We start from the raw sequence: 17,419 nt of genomic DNA on the forward strand, positions 1-17,419 counted from the left end.
CAGAAGTTATTCTCCTAGAAGCCCAGAGGATCTTCTCTCGGAGGTCTTCTTCACGAAAAAACCAACGATTTTTTATTAAAAATTCTGCTTCTCCCAAAGCAACGACCTTCAGATCGTCTCAAGGCGAAGCAATTTTGAAATTCCCTCACACAGAAAAAAAGTTCCGTTTACATTGTTAGAAATTTTTATGATTGTTTTTGTTATTTACATTCCAAACATGTTGTGCATGACTAAATCCGTCCATCACAAGCCATCTGGCCAAGCAGGGTGGTAAACAATCTCACCCTAGCCATTTAACATTCTTTGGCTATAGTATCTGGAAAAAATCCAGCTTTTTTTGTAGTTGTTTTACAAAAAAATTGCCAACAATCAAAAATGTGGAACACTTGATCGATGTGCTGAATAAATTTTTTTGCCTTTCTTCAGATTTGAAATTCAAAGTGAATACCATTAAAATTGATTTGTGTTTTTATTTATTGCTTGAAAGTACGAAATGAGAGAATACGAAAAAAACAAACTGTAGACGATGTAGCTTTTTCAAAAGAAAAAAAAAACGTGCTTTATCATTACAACAACAACAATACAATAAAAAATGACACCCAAAGCAAACAACCTTAAACCTCGTTCGAAGTAGAGATACAAAAAACGTTGCATTGCAGTAGAGAAAGAGGGAGAGCGAGAAAAACGTTAAAAGGGGTACAAGATCACAACTTTTTAAAATAACCAACAACAAAATGATTTTAAATAAAAACTAAATTTATTAATGATTTAGAAAAACAACAAAGCCAATGGCATAACTCATTCAATATTTAAATACTGCATACCAAAAAAACAGAAGCAGCAACATTCATAGAGGCCAATGTCGTTGTTGTTGCATATGACATCATGTGATTGAATGAATTTTGTATCTGCAAAAGATAATTGAAGAAAAAAACATTCCAAATGTAGTTTTTTTTTTCATCTACAAAAATATTTCCAGCCATGATCATTTAAAACATTTTTTTTCATAATTATAATTAACCTTTTACACTCTCCCTATGTTCTCGGCAATCATCAATTAAGTGACCGATTTACCATGAAACAATAAAATCATAATTTTTAAGAGGAAACAAGAACCGAAACACTTTAAATTAAGTCTTTAAAAAAAACCACATGTGCCCTGTCTTTACGTACATATACAGCTAATACGTAACACACCATAACGAATGACTAACTTGAGCACATACACCATACCATACTCAGCATGGATTAACAGGGATTTAAGACAAGCAATCAAACAACAATAACATCACATTAAACAGCTGTTTGACACACTGTGATTGTTCTTGTTTGGTAATTGTGTGCCTGCCTGCCCGCACAGTGGAGAGCCGCCACTTAACACAACAACAAACCATTAATTGATGGAGTGTTTGAGAGAGAGAGGGGGAATGTAATAAGAACAATGCATGCAATTTAACTGTTGCAATGATAGTATCTCTTGAAGAGAGAGAGAGAGAGCGCGGCCATCATTGGAGTTATTTAAATGAGGGTTGTTGTTTCGTTTATTCATTTTATATCTGCTTTAATTCAAGAATGATCTTGAACTACAAGAAAAAAACAGTGGACATTCAAAACAATCGTACGACAGGAGCATCACACAACAATAAAGCACACATACATGGAGTTAGAAAGAGAGCGAGAGATAGTGTACTGAGAGCAATGCATGTCATTTAACTGTTGAAAACAAAACATCATTTGAAGAGAGCGCTGTGGTCTCTTCATATCACTAATTGATGGCCATCATTATCACAGTTAAACAACTTATATGACAGAAGATTTTCCCTTCCTTTGTGTAGTTTATTCAAACATGATCATGAATTATTTTGTGTTTAAATGCAAATGGAACATAACACAACAACAACAAAAATGTTAACTGCTTTTAATAACAATAATTAAGTGAATAGACAACACGGTCGTTCGCTAAGAACATCACTTAACACTAAAACAAAGAATACAGAAATGATATGAGATTCGGAGCCCCATGCATTCATTTTTTAACGGCTACAAAGAAAGCTTAATTTGAAGGGAAAGAGGGAGAGCACAGTCATTAATGATGGCACTCATCTTTGTTATCAATTTAAATGAGACAAAATAATCTTGTAAAACATTTTATTCATATGTAAATGGACAACAAATGTTAACTTCTATTAATAAGTGGACAACAAAAGAAAGAGAAAACAATGTCACAAAATGTATAACGGCGGCAATACAAGACAGTGAATGGTCCACTTTAGATGAGAGATGCTCTCAACAAAAGAATAACACAAATGACAAACGTGAGAGTGATTCCGGTAATATGTATTTTACTGCTGTTGTTGTTATTGTTAGAAAACAGCTGATATAGCATGTGCCTGCCTTTTGTGTGCCATTCTTTTGACATAAATCTGTAACATTTATTAAAGCAATCGAATTAATATTACAAGCTATAAAATATGTTACCAATAGAAAGTAAATTATATTTATAATGGAATCTAATAATAATAATGAAGAGATGTCACTTTTCATGATACAAAAATAGAGATGATCTCAAATGAAAAGAAGAATACAAATGACAAGAATGTGTCATTTTCTGTTGTACTTGTTCTTGTTGTTAGAAAAACAGCTGATATATGATGCCTTTGGTGTCTTGGAATGAAATAAGAATGGAACATTTATTTTTTTATAATAAAATTAGAAATTTTTAAATATGTTTTCAATAGGAAATACATTTCCAGATGCAAAATACAAATATGAATAAAAAATAACGAATAAGAAAACTAGTTTTCTAATTGCGTTTACCTTTTATTTATTTATTTTTCATAGCTAATATTTATTCCAGTATCTGCTGTCTCACACATACAAAAAGTACTTTGTATAATAGTAATAAAAATGTAAATAGAATTCTATTAATTAATTGTTAAACGACTACGTAATTATTATTGCATAAATTTAAATGAAATAACAAAAAATAACACACAATATTCTAAATGACCTTGCCTTAAGTGTTATTAAAAAAAATAAAATAAATAATAAAAAAAGTCAAAATAAAAAATTAACGAACTTCTACGGAGAGAGAATAACGAGACCAACAAATTAGTTTCAACGAAATTAAATAATATTTATTTTTAATATACAAGAAAAATTAATAATATTAAAAACCAAAAACTAACGAGTGTTTTCAAAAAACACTGTAAACAACAAATTGAAAACTACGCAGGACTTCATTTGAATAAAAGATAAAATGAAATTTCCTGAATATGTTCCGAACAATATTTTGGTAAGAAATTATTTATTTTTTAATTTTTAAATTTTTATTTATATAATTTTTAATTTTTCTTTTATATTTTTAATTTTTTTATACACTTCGAATATTTGAATTGGCTCTTCTAATTAAGACATCATGTAATCTGGATTAAACATGTGATAATTTATTTATAAAAAAACAAATAGCTAATTTTACTGGTTATTATTTTTTCACATTCAAATAAAACAAAAGCTGTAAATTAGACACAATTTTGTTTTGTTTTTGTTGTTTTCAAACCCAAATTTGTTTAATATCGAGTGAATGAAATATTATTATGCATCGAAGTTGGTTAAGCCCCTTTAACAGCGTGTGTTTTGTGTGTGTGGGCGTTAAGTCATCGTCTGTCATATGACTGAATGACTTTTAGCCTGACTTGTTTTTTTGTATACAACAATTTTCATGAGACATAAATTAACAGAAAATTTAAATGCAAATTCAGTTCAATAAACTGAAAAAATGAAATACACCAAAATTTACATAAAAGTTAGTTTTACTATTTTTTTTATTAATTGTAAAATTTAGTTTTACATCACAATTTTTAGTTTTTTTGTTTTAATTTTTTATGGTGTGTGTGTGTGTGCAAAGTAACAAACCCATAATTTGTGGGTTGTGTATTTAGGTTCTATTGCCAAAGTTGATTTGAAATGCAGGTGTAGATGTTTTTTTTTTTTTTTTTTTTTTTTTTTTTTTTATTTAATGCTTAAGTGAATATTGAATGGTAATATTTATAATTAAACTACATATTGCATAAAATATTGATAGACACGAAATTGAAGTATTGATTCTGAATATGAAAAGAAATAAACAAAGACTTAAATGGTTTGGTTTTTATAACCCAAGCAATTAAACTTCAAATATTAAAAACAATTTTTTTCATTTTTTCAAAACAACCCCAATTTAAAGAAAAAATATATATTATTGTTCTAAAACTCAAATAAACATTCCAACATTTTCTACGCCTCAGATTTATGTTTGAAGATTTTTTAAAAAATCTTGAATTTATATTGCTTAAAAATATTTGAATATTTGAAAACAGTATTCCTTGAGACATCCATAGAGAATATTCTTTAAAACAATCAGAGCTACTGAACGGTGCTAAAAATATTGTTAAAAATATATAAAAAAATGAAAAAAAATCTTTAAAATTTTATTAAAAAAGTTCTGAAAATATCTCTTGAAAAATATTGTTTTATTTTTTAGAAATTTTTTAATATTTTCTAAAAATTTTCTAAAAAATTTTTTTAAAAAATATTTTTTAAAAAATATTCCTAAAAAATTTATTTAAATTTTTTCTTATTTTTTAATATTCTTTTTAAAATGTTCCTTTAAAAAAAATTTTGAAAAAAATTCTTTAAAAAAGGTGCTGGAAATATTATTAAAAATATATAAAAAATTGAAAAAAAAAATCTTAAAAAATTTAACAAAAAAATTCTGAAAATATCTCTTGAAAAATATTGTTTTAAAATCCTCTCAAAAAAAAAAAAAAAAAAATATTTTTAAAAATTTTCTAAAAAATATTCTTTAAAAAAATTATTTAAAAAAAATTCCTCAAAAAATTATTGAAATTTTTTTTAATTTTTTTAAAATGTTCTTTTAAAAAATTATTGAAAAAATATTCTTTAAAAAAATATTTTCTTAAAAAATCTATAAACGCCTTGTTATAGGACTCTAAAAAATATTTATAAAAAAATCTACGCCTTGTTATAGACCTATAAAAATATTTATAAGGAAAGTAGTAAAGTGGGACTGGGCCGACATTGACCCATTGGTTATTTGTTATACAATTAACATGAATAAGTCGAAATTATATATGGAAGCTATGCTATATCTGAAGCGATTTCAAGGAAACTTGCCAGAGATTAATTTATATAAACTTCAGTACATTGTGTCAATCGGCCTAGCTATGGATCTTTAGTGCACCCTGTACTTAAAATCGGACGAAAATATATATAGGAGGTGTATGTAAATCGGAACCGATTTTTACGAAACTTTGCACACATTATTCTAGACTTAATTTAGACTTTGGTGCACAAATTTCGTGCCAATCGAAATATATATAGGGACTTTGGTGCACTATTTACCTAAAATCGGGCGAAACTATATATGGGAGCTATATCTAAATCTGAATCGATTTTCACCAAACTTAGCACACGTCATTCTAGACTTTATTCAGTACGCTATGCCAAAATTCGTACAAATCGAATGATTTTCAGGGCCTTTGGTACACCATTTACCTTAAATCGGACTAAAACATATATGGGAGCTATACCCAAATCTGAACCAATTTTCAAGAAACTTGACATACATCATTCTAGACCTAATTCATTACGCTGTGCCAAATTTCGTGCAAATCGAAGGATATATAGAGACTTTGGTGCACCATTTACATAAAATCGGACGAAAATATATATGGGAGCTATATCTAAATCTGAACCGATTTTTACGAAATTTAACACACATCATTCTAGACCTAATTCATTACGCTGTACCAAATTGCGTGCAAATCGAAAGATATATATGCACAGTTTACATTAAATCGGGTGAAAATATATATGGGAGCTATATCCAAATCTGAACCAATTTTCAGGAAACTTGACACACATCATTCTAGACCTAATTCATTACGCTGTACCAAATTTCGTGCAAATCGAAAGATACATATGCACTGTTTATATTAAATCGGATGAAAATATATATGGTAGCTATATCTAAATCTGAACCGATTTTTCCCAATTTCAATAGGGTTCGTCCTTGGGCCAAATAAGTGACATGAACAGACAGAGGGACATACATAAATCGACTCAGAAAGTGATTCTATGATATTCTCCAAAGGAACCATGTGTCTATCTCGTTTCCTTTTGCCTGTTACAAACATGTGCACAAAGACATAATACCCTGTACCACCGAGTGGTGAAGGGTATAAAAATCCATTCTCCAAATCGAAAGTATGATTTAAATCTTCCTTCTAAAAATATTATTTTTTAATATAATTCTTCTCGTAGGGGTTGAAAAAAATATTTTTAATAAATCCACGTTCTGCAGGTCTCATAAAAAATATTATTTGAGGGGCGTCTACATATTTCATTTAAAAATGCAAATTACAAAAATGGTTTAAATTGTGTGTGTGTGTCTGTGTTTTTATACCCTCCACCATAGTATGGAGGGTATATTAATTTTGTCATTCCGTTTGTAACACATCGAAATATTCATTTCCGACCCTATAAAGTATATATATTCTTGATCAGGGTAAAATTCTAAGACGATCTAGCCATGTCCGTCCGTCCGTCCGTCTGTCCGTCCGTCCGTCCGTCCGTCTGTTGTAATCACGCTATCTTCTGAAGGAATTGAGATAGGGTGCTGAAATTTTGCATAGGGTTGTCTTTTGTCTGCAGGCAGGTCAAGTTCGAAGATGGGATATATCGGTCCACGTTTAGGCATAGCTCCCATATAACAGTACCTCCCAAATTTCGGTATTTTGGGGTTCTTGAGCTCGTTTTTCAACAGAATACGCTGAAAATTGGTACATTGAGTTCTTATTGGGTACTGAATGTCTACACAACAAATTATAAATATAGGTCCACTTTTTCTGGTAGCCCCCATATAACGGTACCTCATAATTTTCAGTATTTTGGGGGTTTTGATCGTATTTTTCCACCGAATTGGCTGTAATTTAGTATTTTGAGTTCTTAATAGGTACCAAATCTCTCTACAAAAAATTATGTATATAGGTATATTTTTTCGGATAGCCCCCATATAAGGGTACCCCCAATTTTCGGTATTTTGGGGTTCCTGAGCGCGTTTTTCAACCGAATACGCTGAAATTTAATACATTGGGTTATTAATAGGTACAAAATCTCTCCACAAAAAATTATAAATATAGGTCAATTTTTTCGGATATCCCCCATATACGGGTACCCCCCAATTTTCAGTATTTTGGGTTCTGGAGCGCGTTTTTCTACCGAATACGCTGAAATTTTGTACATTGAGTTCTTAATAGTTTCCAAATCTCTCCACAAAATATTATGAATATAGGTCCATTTTTTCGGATAGTCCCCATATAAGGGTACCCCCAATTTTCGGTATTTTGGGGTTATTGAGCGCCTTTTTCAACCGAATTTGCTGCAATTTGGTATTTTGTAGGCGTATATGGTAACAAATCTCCCTACCAAAAATTATTAATATTCGCCCCCTTTTTGGGGTAGTCCCCATATACCCCCTTTTTTATATTAAAATTTTTATCGGATTTGTTGCGCGTTTTGGGTTTGGTTCTAAGACCCTTTTGTAATCATTTCAACTGCGGAGGATAGAGAGATAAAAAATTAGAACGTAAGGTTCGGTAGTGAACTATAGCCGCATTTAGACCTAGCCCCTGATTGGAGGTTCCAGAAGGAGTGGACCGATATTCCCCATCTTCGAATTTGAACTAAGTTTGGAAGAAATAATAAGATGGGCAAAGTTTGGATGAAATCTAAATTTTCTGAAACGGATTTGGTCCAAAGAAACATGGGGTCTAGAACCAATATTTCGATGAGGCACATTTTCACCGTGTGAAAGTGTATACACACTAATTAGCCATAAGGCTGAGGGTATAATTATCCTTTAAAATTTTCTAAAATTTGTATTATGGTTTACATAATCTGTTTTTAGAAATGTCGGTATAGGTGCACTTTTTGGTATGTTCCCTATATTTTCATTTATAGTACCTGTCAATATATCTATGGTGGAGGGTATCCAAAGTTCGGCCCGGCCGAACTTACCGCTTTTTCACTTGTTGGTGATTCATTTTGGTCGCTCTCCAATCTTCATTATTTGCCACCTTCCAAATAGATAAAAGACCAAAAAGATTACATCAAAAACACGTATTTCATTTATGTTTTTTTCTCTTTTTTATTTACTTTATTATTCATATGGAAATAAATGTTGAAAATTACTACCTACCTGCTGCATTTCCGGTTATTTAATTCACGCACGATTTTTTATTATGAAGTCTTAATTTTAAATATTTTTTTAAGATATTCATTGGATCATAATTTTTCTTTTTATGTTACAAAATTGTAATTTTTTTATTCGAATATTTTTTTTATTAATTTCCTTCCTTTCTCTAACTTGTCTCCCTCTCTCTCTCTCTCTCTCTCTTTTACAGGGTGATCGTACAACATGGGAATATCACACAGTTTCGGTAACTCGTGTGCCGGGCTATGGTTTTGGTATTGCCGTTTCCGGTGGTCGTGATAATCCCCATTTTGCTAACGGTGATCCTTCAATTGCCGTATCAGATGTTTTGAAAGGCGGACCCGCTGAGGATCGTTTACAGTAAGTAGAAAAGAAAATAAAAATTGAAAAATAAGAATTAATTAGAAATAGAAAAATTGCTAAATCACTTGAGGAACATTTGGATAAGGGAAATTCCGCACACACATGTTTCATTTTAAAAACTTCCAACATTTTTTTGTAAACAGTTAAAAAATTCCCTTATGATTTCTTTTCCTTGAATTTATAGAAAACTGAAGAAATCCTTCACACATGTTCTTCTTAACACAAATCTCGGTTTTTTCCAAATATTCAAAATTTGTCTTAGGATGTTTTCCTTCGTTTTTTTCCCCTGTCATTCTCTTTTGTAAACACACAAGTGTTCTCTTTTTTTTTTTTGTATTTACATATGTTGTATTTTATTATGTTTAGTTGTTTTTGTTGTTAGAAAATTTCCCTATTTCCTTTTTGTGTAAAGTGTGGAAAAAGGGAGATAGAGAGAGGAAGTAAACGAGTCATTAAGCACGTTTTATGCCTTTTTGCCGACATATCAGTCACAGCCTATTAAACGTGGGTGTTAACAGCCAGGAGATATTTATTTGAAATTTGTCAACTGATCGTTCTTTGATTGTTCTAAGATAACCGGAAATTCGACAAAAATAGTTTTGGATGTGCAATTGTTGTTCATTTGTCAAGTCATTGACATTCGGAATTTTACGTAAAGTACTAAAAGAGAAATTGGGATAATTTAGTGGGAACTGATAAATAATCTATACTAATAAAAGAGTAAAGTGATTGACTGACTGATTTAACGATTCATCAACGCCCAGACGAAACGGCTGAAGCTAGAATCTTGGGTGAGGGTCACTCTTGGTTCAAAGGTGACAGATAAGGCTGGGGTTTTTGAAATTCGTACTAGAAAAGTAAAAAGTACTAAATGTGATACCATTTGTATTTGGCGAACCGAAATCTTAAATTTTAAATGAGGGCCGCTGATGGAGTGTAGAATAGATATAGCAAAGGTTTTTTTTTGGACATTCGAACTCTAAGTGTGCGAAAAGTACTAAAATGTACTAAATTTGGTACAATTTCGTAGCGTGTGTATGGATGAAATTTGGAATGCGAATAGGGTTTGAGATGTAGGGTCGGTTTAGGTAGATGGTTATAAAAGCGTGTACTCATGTGTACGAAAAGTACAATATGGTACTATATTTGGTACAAATTTAATTTGGAGATACAAATCGAGCTGGAATCCTGGTATTTGGAATTAACATTACCGTCGGAGTGTAGGGTTGGGATATGTACGTAGTTTTGGAATTTTTTACTTATGTATACGAAAAGTACTAAATCGTACTATAATTAGTACAATTTGGATTTGGGTGAACCAATAGAGCGGGAACAATGAAATTTGGAGTCAGGATCACTATGGGGTGTGGGAATGGGGTCAGGATTCTGTTTAAGAAATTAATTCGTTTGTGTACTAAATGGTACTAAATTTGGTACCATTTGAATTTTAGGTGAACCAATAGAGCTAGAATCATGAAATTTGGAGTCAGGATCACTGTTGAGGTGTAAGATTGAGATATGTGAAAGTTTTAGAAATTTGTACTAATGTGTACTAAATTTGGTACAATTTGAATTGTGAGTGAACCGATAGAGTTAGAACCCTAAAACTTTAATTTAGGATCAGTGTGGAGGTGTGGGATTGGGGTATATAGGAAGGTTTGGAAATTAGTACCACTATGTACTCATTGGTACTAATTGTACTAAATTTGGTACAATTTGAATTGTGAGTGAACCGATAGAGTTGGAACCCTGAAACTTGGATTTAGGATCACTTTGGGGGTGTAGGTTTATGGAAAAAATGAGGTTTTAGAAATTCGTACTACTGTGTACTAAATTTGGTACAATTTGAATTATGAGTGAACATATGCTCGTTTGATAAAGAATTTATCGCCATAAATTTTATTTCATTCATTCGCGAGCGAATTTTTGCGCTCCCTGCCTAAACGCATTTTCTGCAAAATCGATTTTTTTGAGTTGTGCCGGTCTTGCAGCAAATGAGCGATATGTTCTATACAACCCACTAGCAGAAATTTTATATTGATATAGTCACCATATAAGATTCCCGAACTTCTTAAAACATTTTGAGAAAATTTAATATCCTAAAAATCTTGGGTAGAAAAGGGATTTTTCCATCATCCTATAGAAATGTCGGTTAAAAAATATTTTTTATTTTTCTGAAAATATATCAAACCATTTATATTTTAATATCCCCTTATTTATATTTTAATCTCAAAAAATTTCAGATTTACTATGAAGGTAGTAATAACAACAAATGTTCATTTTATGCTCTCCCAACGATATCTTACCACTTCAAGCCTCCCCTTTTTTTTAACTGTTGTCTTTGATATTTAATTAATTTAACAAACTGCTTATCTATGAAGATATTTCGATTTAATGTTTACACAGCGTATTATTGGTCTTACGTTAATGAAACAAGAAAAAAGACAAAATTCCAAAAGAAAGTAAACACGGAATATCAGAGATGAAGAAATTAAAAAAAAACAAAAACAAAAAATACGTAGTTCGAGGTTTATTTAGTGCACACGCAATGTCCATTGAGATAAGAAACAGATTAAGATATGTTTGGGCTTAATGTTAAACGGAAATAGAGCTCTCAAAGGAATGCAGTGTGATTCTGGGGAAGGGGATTTTTACAAACATTCACACGTGACTTGTGACAATCATATCTCAGTGGATGATATTAAACAGACAGGGATTTTTTTGTTATATAGAAAAACATTTTTGTTATATTTCTCAAACTGTTTGCTATATTTCCATCCCCAACCTTTAATAAATCGGTATTATAAGCGTATTCCAAATAAATATGATCCTGATTATTAATGTAAATTTCGGCTTCGTTATCAGAGCCTTAATAGAATTGACATATTTGTATGTCTCTTTATAATATTTTGTAAATTGACGTATCGCTTTGAATTGTAGCTTCCACCTCTTTCCCTCCTCTACCACTCAAACCCAAAGTGTTGTGTGCCCATTTCAGATTATTGAAAAGAAACTCCGTTATCATCTCCATCATTTATTTGTAAACGTTTCTTAAAAAAAATGATAAGACTCTCCCGGTAACAATATGTTCATCATAACCTCAATCATACTTACACCTACTTATATAGACTTTAATTACACAATTATTAAACCTCAAAAAAAGGTAGCAATGTCGATGTAAGATGTTGTAAGCAGTACTTATACCTGAACATTGGTATTTGAAGATTTATTTGTTGTTTTCTTTAATGAGACTGTTATCTTAATTTACCATACCATGGTCGTTAACGCACAGCCAAATTGGTGTCGTCTGGCTCTGGTGTTACGCATCATCATCATCATCTCCGACTTTACGCTTCCGTACTTTATTAATGATGTGTGTTATGATGGTGGTACTACAATGTGACATATTTTTCAAACACAAAAAAAAAAAAAAAATAATAATATTTTTTCCAATGCTTCATTGAAAATAATTAAGAGGATTTAATTTTATGAATGCTGTGTTCAATATCGAAATATATTTTTTATTTTATTTATTTTTTTTTTGATTTTGAGAAATGTCTGATAAGAAAATATGACACAAATATTCGATTTGTCATTGGAGAGACAGCATTGCTTTTTAAAATCAAATTGTGGGACAAAAAAAATATTTTCATGACCAGGGAAGTTATTTTCTATTAAAAAAAAGTGTAGCAGTTCAGCATAGAATTTTTTTCTATAAACAGAAATTCTCAAACCTTTTTTGACTATAAAAAATTCTATCAGATTCTGAAGGTTTAATTTTTTATCGAAAAGGCTCCCATAACTTCTATAAACAATTTAGTCCATTTTCGATAAATAATTTTTTATTGAAATTATTGTCGATTATCGACAAATAATTTTGATAGAAATTTTTGTCGATTAACGATAAATAATTTCTATAGAAAATTTTGTCGATTATCGATAAATAATTTCTATAGAAAATTTTGTCGATTTTCGATAAATAATTTCTATAGAAAATTTTGTCGATTTTCGATAAATAATTTCTATAGAAAATTTTGTCGATTTTCGATAAATAATTTCTATAGAAAATTTTGTCGATTATCGATAAATAATTTCTATAGAAAATTTTGTCGATTATCGATAAATAATTTCTATAGAAAATTTTGTCGATTATCGATAAATAATTTCTATAGAAAATTTTGTCGATTATCGATAAATAATTTCTATAGAAAATTTTGTCGATTATCGATAAATAATTTCTATAGAAAATTTTGTCGATTATCGATAAATAATTTCTATAGAAAATTTTGTCGATTATCGATAAATAATTTCTATAGAAAATTTTGTCGATTATCGATAAATAATTTCTATAGAAAATTTTGTCGATTATCGATAAATAATTTCTATAGAAAATTTTGTCGATTATCGATAAATAATTTCTATAGAAAATTTTGTCGATTATCGATAAATAATTTCTATAGAAAATTTTTTCGATTATCGATAAATAATTTCTATAGAAAATGTTTTCGATTATCAGATCCTCTGACCCTGAGGATAGATTTTTTATAGAAAAAAATCTTCAGATCCTGAGAATACATTTTTATACCAAAAAAATCCTCAGACCCTGAGGTTACATTTTTATATCGAAAAAAAATTCTGAGACCCTGAGGATACATTTTTCTAAAGAAAAAAATTCTTAGGCCCTGAGGATGCATATTGCCAATAGAAAAAAATCCTCACACCATAAGGATAAACTTTTCCGTAGAAAAAATCCTCAGACCCTGAGGACACATTTTTATACCATACATTTTTATCCTCAGACTCTGAGGTTACATTCTTATATCGAAAAAAAAAAATTCTTAGACCTTGAAGATACATTTTTCTATAGAAAAAAAATCTCAGGCCCTGATGATCCACTCTTCTATAGACAAAATCCTTAGACCCTGAGAAAACATTTTTTAAAGAAAAAAATCCTCAGACCCTGAAGATATATTTTTCTACCGAAAAAAATCCTCAGACCCTGAGAATACATTTAATTTTTTTCTACAAGAAAAATCTCCGATCTCGAAGTTCGATTTTTATATAGAAAAAATCACCATACTCTAGGGATGTATTTTGTATATAGAAATCTTCATCAGGGTTTTGACATTCTTCTGAATTTGTTTATATTAAAAAAAAAATCAGTCCACGGAGACCCTTAGATTTTTTTTCATTTTTAATCCTCTTATTTAATTATCATTGCCCATAGAAAGCCCAATTAAAAATGTCTCTCCCTCTTTTCCTCTTTACAGAGTCAATGATCGCATTATTTCCGTCAATGGTGTATCACTTGAGAACGTCGAATACGCCACAGCTGTACAAGTTTTACGTGACAGTGGTAATACCGTAACATTAGTGGTGAAACGTCGTGTACCACTCAATACAGTCGTAGCAAATCAACAGCAGCAACAACAAATGCAGCACCAACAACAACACAACATGAATGGCTTAAATTCTATGCCACAGACGAATGGTATCAATTCGATGGTGGTGCCGCCCAATCCTACCACAGCCATGAGTCAGCCAAATTCTTTAAATTCATCTCTGATCCAGGCCAATGGTCCCGGTATGGGTCAACCCATTAAAGTGACCCTAACAAAAAATAGTAAAAAAGAAGATTTTGGCATTGTTCTCGGTTGTCGTCTCTTCGTCAAGGAGATCTCTTCAAAAGCTCGTGATCAATTGGCAGCCAATGGATATTCGCTGCAAGAGGGTGACATTATCACCCGCATCCACAATACCAATTGTGCCGATACGATGAGTCTGAAAGAAGCCAAAAAGATCATTGATGGCTGTAAGGAACGTCTAAATTTGGTAGCTTTACGTGATATAACCAATCAGCCACCGATTACCGTCGTCAATCAATTGAATAATTCCAGTGCTGCAGCCGCAGCAGCTCAGGCCAACATTTATGGTACGCATCAACCTCAGCTATCGAATTGTAGCAATAATTTAGATGACCCCTATCTGAATAGTGGTGCCACATATTCGTCTCAGAATCTTTATGTGCAACCACCCACAAGGACCTCGAATAATGGTCCCATGAATGGTGGCTTGAATGATGAGAAGAGTAATTTAACGCCACGTGGTAGATCAAGGGGTCCCATAATGGAGGGTGTTTCTCTACAGCAGCTGGATAGACCTGTGACACCCACAAATGGTGGTGGTCGTTCACGTATTGATGAACCCCCTAGGCCACCACCACCAAGAGCTGGCGGCGGAGGAGCAGGCGCTGGCGGATCAGGTGCTGTTAATGGCGGAGAAGATTTCTACAGCTCAAGACGCCAATTGTATGAAGATGATCCCTTGACCAGATCCCGACAGTCATCCGAGCCACGTTTTATATCATTCCAAAAGGAGGGTAGTGTTGGAATACGCCTTACCGGTGGCAATGAGGCTGGCATTTTTGTTACAGCCGTCCAGCCAGGCTCACCAGCTTCTCTGCAAGGTCTAACGCCCGGCGATAAAATCCTCAAAGTCAATGATATGGATATGTTGGGTGTTACCCGTGAAGAAGCTGTACTCTTCCTACTCTCACTGCAGGATCGTATCGATTTGATTGTCCAATACTGCAAGGAGGAATACGACGAGGTGGTGAATAATCAGCGTGGTGATTCGTTCCACATTAAAACACATTTCCATTGCGATAATCCTTCTAAAGGTGAAATGGCTTTTAAAGCTGGTGATGTCTTCCGTGTAATTGATACGTTGCATAATGGTGTGGTCGGTTCGTGGCAAGTGTTGAAAATTGGCCGAGGGCATCAGGAAATGCAACGTGGTGTTATACCGAATAAATCGCGTGCCGAGGAATTGGCAACGGCACAATTTAATGCGACCAAGAAGGAGATGAATGCCAGCGAATCGAGGGGTAATTTCTTCCGGCGAAGGAGGTGAGTAAAATAAAAAAATCTCCTTAGGTCTATATGGAAATGTTATTCTATGGAACTGTCCTCACATCCTAAGGAATTTTTCCACAAGTCCCCACTTTTTACAATACTAACTTCCCCTTTTTATTTTTTTTTCCAGATCCACCCATCGCCGTTCCAAGAGTTTGTCACGTGAAAACTGGGACGATGTTGTTTTCTCCGATAGCATTTCCAAATTCCCAGCCTATGAACGTGTTGTTCTACGCCACCCTGGTTTTGTACGACCCGTTGTCATATTCGGTCCCATCGCCGATTTGGCTCGTGAAAAGCTAGCTAAAGATTATCCCGATAAATTCTGTACCCCACTGCAGGATGATGATAAGACAACAAATTCAAAATGTCGCATTGTACGTCTATCGAATATACGTGATGTTATGGATCGAGGAAAACATGCCCTACTCGATATAACACCCAATGCTGTGGATCGTCTCAACTATGCCCAATTCTATCCGATTGTTATATTCCAAAAGACCGATAGTAAACATGTTATCAAACAGCTACGTCAAGGTATGCCCAAATCGGCACATAAAAGTTCGAAGAAATTATTGGAACAATGCCAGAAATTGGAACGGGTGTGGTCACATATCTTTAGTACACACATTGTTCTCAACGATGAGGAAAGTTGGTATCGTAAATTACGTGATGCCATTGATCTGCAACAGAGCGGTGCTGTATGGATGTCAGAAACTAAGGTATGTTGTTGTAATGTATAATATCTTATTATTATTTGTTTTTTTTATTTTATTTTATTTTATTTCGTATATATATATAGAAATATAGATGTCGTCTATATGAATGTCGTCGTCGTGTGATTTTTTTATTTATTATATTGTTTATTTTTTTACAAAATTATTTAAAAATATTTTTTTTTTTGTTTTTATAAATGGTAGTCTTTTTTAATTTTTGTAGTGTCTTAACTCAATTGGTGAAGGGTTTATTTATTTTTTTTTATTTCTTATTTTTTTTTAATGGATTTTTTTTTAATTTTTATATATATTGGCATGTCATAAAGAACTAGTAATATCGATGTTGTGTATATATACATATATTAAAAAAGTTATTAATATATTTATTTAATTTTTGTCAAACAAAAGTTAGATCTTTTCCAGATTTTTATCCTCCATGGATATTTAAAATAATTTTTTATATCCCTTTAAATAGGCAATGATTTTTAGATTTCCAAATTAGTGTATGAAGAAAAATATTCAGATTTCGTAATTTCTTAACAAAAAAATCTGAGGAGTTTTTATTTTGTATTCTATATTCTATAGAAAAAGAACTATCCTCAGTTCCTGAAGAAATTATTTTCTATAGAAAAAGGTAACCTCAGGTCCTGAGGTTTTTTTACTACAGAAAAAAGTAACCTCAGGTCCTGTGGAGATTTTTTTTCTATAGAAAAAAGTAACCTCAGGTCCTGAGGAAATTTTTCTATAGAAAAAAGTAACCTCAGGTCCTGAGGAATATTTTTTTCTATAGAAAAAAGTAACCTCAGGTGCTGAGGAATTTTTTTTTCTATAAAAAAGTAACCTCAGGTCCTGAGGAAATTTTTTCTATAGAAAAAAGTAACCTCATGTCCTTAGGATTTTTTTACTATAGAAAAAAGTAATCTTAGGTCCTGAGTATTTTTTCTATAGAAAAAAGTAATCTCAGGTCGAGAGGATTTTTTTCTATACAAAAAAGTAACCTTAGGTCCTGTGGAGGTTTTTTTTATAGAAAAAAAGTAACCTCAGGTCCTGAGGAAATTTTTTTCTATGGAAAAAAGTAACCTCATGCCCTTAGGAATTTTTTCTATAGAAAAAAGAAACCTCAGGTCGTGAGGATTTTTTTTCTATAGAAA

General features: G+C 31.8%; 1 protein-coding gene across 1 annotated transcript in view; it reads left to right on the forward strand.

Moving 5' to 3' along the window:
• The first annotated feature begins 3,249 nt into the window (after positions 1-3,249).
• Positions 3,250-17,419, forward strand: part of LOC133323964 (uncharacterized) — a 35,204-nt gene continuing 21,034 nt past the window's right edge. The window contains 4 exon segments of the mRNA XM_061532865.1: positions 3,250-3,295; positions 8,466-8,635; positions 13,909-15,546; positions 15,683-16,274. Of these exon segments, the coding sequence (XP_061388849.1) occupies positions 3,260-3,295; positions 8,466-8,635; positions 13,909-15,546; positions 15,683-16,274 (2,436 nt within the window). The 5' untranslated portion in view covers positions 3,250-3,259.

The sequence above is a fragment of the Musca vetustissima genome, unplaced genomic scaffold (assembly GCF_032173495.1).
Source record: "Musca vetustissima isolate MV318-11 ecotype Yass unplaced genomic scaffold, APGP_CSIRO_Mvet_v1 utg6932, whole genome shotgun sequence".
In the NCBI taxonomy this organism is placed as follows: Eukaryota; Metazoa; Arthropoda; class Insecta; order Diptera; family Muscidae; genus Musca; species Musca vetustissima.